This window comes from Dendrobium catenatum, unplaced genomic scaffold (genome assembly GCF_001605985.2).
Source record: "Dendrobium catenatum unplaced genomic scaffold, ASM160598v2 fragScaff_scaffold_53, whole genome shotgun sequence".
Classification (NCBI taxonomy): domain Eukaryota; kingdom Viridiplantae; phylum Streptophyta; class Magnoliopsida; order Asparagales; family Orchidaceae; genus Dendrobium; species Dendrobium catenatum.
Genome location: NW_021318515.1, coordinates 609490 through 612165, shown reverse-complemented (window position 1 = coordinate 612165; position 2676 = coordinate 609490). Strand labels below are relative to the sequence as shown.

The 2676-nt window shown below is 38.5% G+C and overlaps 1 protein-coding gene across 1 annotated transcript; it reads right to left on the bottom strand.

The window, feature by feature from the left end:
* Positions 1-1581: 1581 nt before the first annotated feature.
* On the bottom strand, positions 1582-2676 carry LOC110098199 (transcription factor HEC1-like). Its single transcript, XM_020824942.2, has one exon. The coding sequence runs from the start codon at positions 2443-2445 to the stop codon at positions 1804-1806; it is 642 nt and encodes a 213-aa protein (XP_020680601.1). The 5' UTR covers positions 2446-2676; the 3' UTR covers positions 1582-1803.

Genomic DNA, 2676 nt, shown 5'->3' with positions numbered 1-2676 from the left:
GCTCGTATGGGTGTGATCGAAAATATATGAATGATATGTGTCATTATCGATTGATGATGGTCCGACATCAGAAAGTTTGTGTCGGTTGATAGAGGAGGACGACAATGACAATGACATAGTTGTTTGTTAACAAAAGATTAGGACAATCAAATGGTAACGAGCATTTATGGTCATCGGTACTTATCAATAGTAAGCAAATGATACAAGCCGTCAATATTGATTAGTGGACAAATCTTTAGAATTCTTCAAATTCTAGAATATTTATAAATTTTAGTTGGAGCATTTTGTTAATTTTGTCAAAATTTTACTACTTTGTGGCAGCCGATATTGATTCCTTATGAATATTTGATATTTGTAGAATTTTTAGGTGTCTTAATAACTTTAAATCCGGTGATTTTAAGGTTATTCTTGTTGAAATAAATGCAAATTCAGATCATAAATTTGTTTAAAAAAAAGGTCCAAATGTCCTAAATTAGATCACTAAAGTTTATATATTGCAGATATTTGTATTGAGATCGGATGATTTTTTCGGTAAAGTATTAAATATCATAATTTTTTTACGAAGAGATAATGCTAAACTCTCATTAAATCAAATGAATACATAAAATATTTCTCATCCTTTACATTTCGTTAAAGATGACTTTCTTATTGATCCTTAAAACAGCTTGTTCGTACAAAATTAAAATTTCTGTACTAAAAAGATGCTTTAAGAAACAGTAAGAAAATTGTCTCAAAGAAAATCTTAATTTTAATTAACTTCATTAGACTGCATGTGTAAGATTCACAACGAAAACTACATCAGCATTATCCTTTACTTCAACCAACTATTACTTCATTTTTCTATTCAAAAAAATTTTATGTTACAAAATTTTAATTAATTCTAGAAAGCAACCAAATTATATTATTCACCACAAAAAGTTTTTAAATAATTTTTTTTTAACGATTATAACAATCCCTAATCAATCAAACATATTATCTTGCACAAGCTATAATCTCAAAACCAAATCAATGAACAAAACTTTAGCCATCTTGGAAGAAGGTTAATTCCCATGGCCAATTAATACAAATGATTTTAAGGTGAGAACCAATGCCCAATAAACTAAAGAGAAAAGCATTTATTCAGATTCAATAACAAGCCAAGAGCCCTATAGGATTTTATCTTGGTAATACAAATGATTGGGGAGTCACTAAATGTTAGAGAGAGCAGGTCTTGTGTAGGAGAAATTATTCTGTGTGGAGGCCGGGCATAACTCTACATCTCTAGACGAATCAGGTGCAGCCACGTCAGCAGTAGTACACAACGAAGGGGTGATTTAGCGTATTCTGATTGGTCTCCGAACAGCATAAGACGTACATAATAATTAATCCTTGCGTAGGCATATAGGGGGGAATAAATCAACCCAACACAGGTCAAAATGAACTCTCATAGGGTTAATAGTCTGATTAATTAACAAATATTATCACAAAGAATGAGATTAATAATTAATTACCCCCCAACTCTGTCATTCAGACCCAGCACTACTTGCTCATATTAATTCATATCAGCTCAATAAACAAACAAAGAAGATAACGGAGAGAGAAAGAATAAAACAAAATATCCATATTCAACAATAGAAATTAACAGACCACATGAAATAGTTTACACAAAGCTCAATTAATCGATCACAATCATCACATAAAACCAAACTAATACGAGAAAGGGAGGGAGAGCTGAAATTCTACTGATTACCTAACTAGCTAAGAAACGAAGCCTCTCACCGCAACCCTTTCCATATCTGCAGATACGTACTGAAATTAAGTCATTCATTGCTCAGCGAAGCCATGCCCCGTTGCTAGATAATCAGCTTCAAAGAACCCAAAAGCACTACTCTGGTTCGCCAACGTCGGAGCTGCCGCGCCCGCGCGCGCGTACCCCACACTCCGGCCTGAACCGCCGCCGGAGCTACCGCGCTCGAGACACTGCACCTGCGTCTTAAGAAACTTGACATAGTGAATTGCCTCATCCAGCATCGACGCCGTGTCCATCTTAGTCCCTCCGGGCACAAGCCGCTGCAGGATTCTAATCTTTTCGGAGATTCTCTCCCTCCGGTGGCGCGCCGCCACGCTCTGCGGATCTTTGGATATCCTCACGTTCCGCCTTTTCGGCGGCTTGACGGATTCCGGGTCGATGTGAACCGGCTGCATAGCCGCGATGCGGAATATCATTTCCCGCATCGAGTCGACGGAGACGGCCGGCCCGTGGGGTGGCGCGGGGAGATATTCTTCTGCAACGGAGGGAGGTGATTGGAAGGAGCTGAAGACTGGGGAAGCAGGAGTTGGAGGAGCGCTGTAGGCTGATGATGAATCAGAGAACTCCGTGAGCTTCTCCATCTGCATAACCATGGCCGTCCAGTCAATCTGAGGGTTCGCCGGCATTGTCGAGGAATGGGGGAAGTTGGCTTCCATTGTAAGAGATGAAGGGATGAAGGAGGAGATGAAAGGATCAAAGGAATGGTTTTAACTCTGCAACAGTGGCTAGTTGTAACTCAGAGAATTATCTTTCTATCTTTCTTCCTATCTTCTGCCTTTCTTGTTTTCTTACTTGCTTTCAAGCAGGAAAGCAACCGCAGTGGGTAGGATATATATAATGCTGGACAGGTGTATTTAATGCTTATAGAATTCGGAAGTCTGGTTTTC

Coding starts and splice junctions, on each gene's coding strand:
- LOC110098199 (XM_020824942.2), bottom strand. CDS start 2,445: ATGGAAGCCAACTTCCCCCATTCCTCGACAATGCCGGCGAACCCTCAG.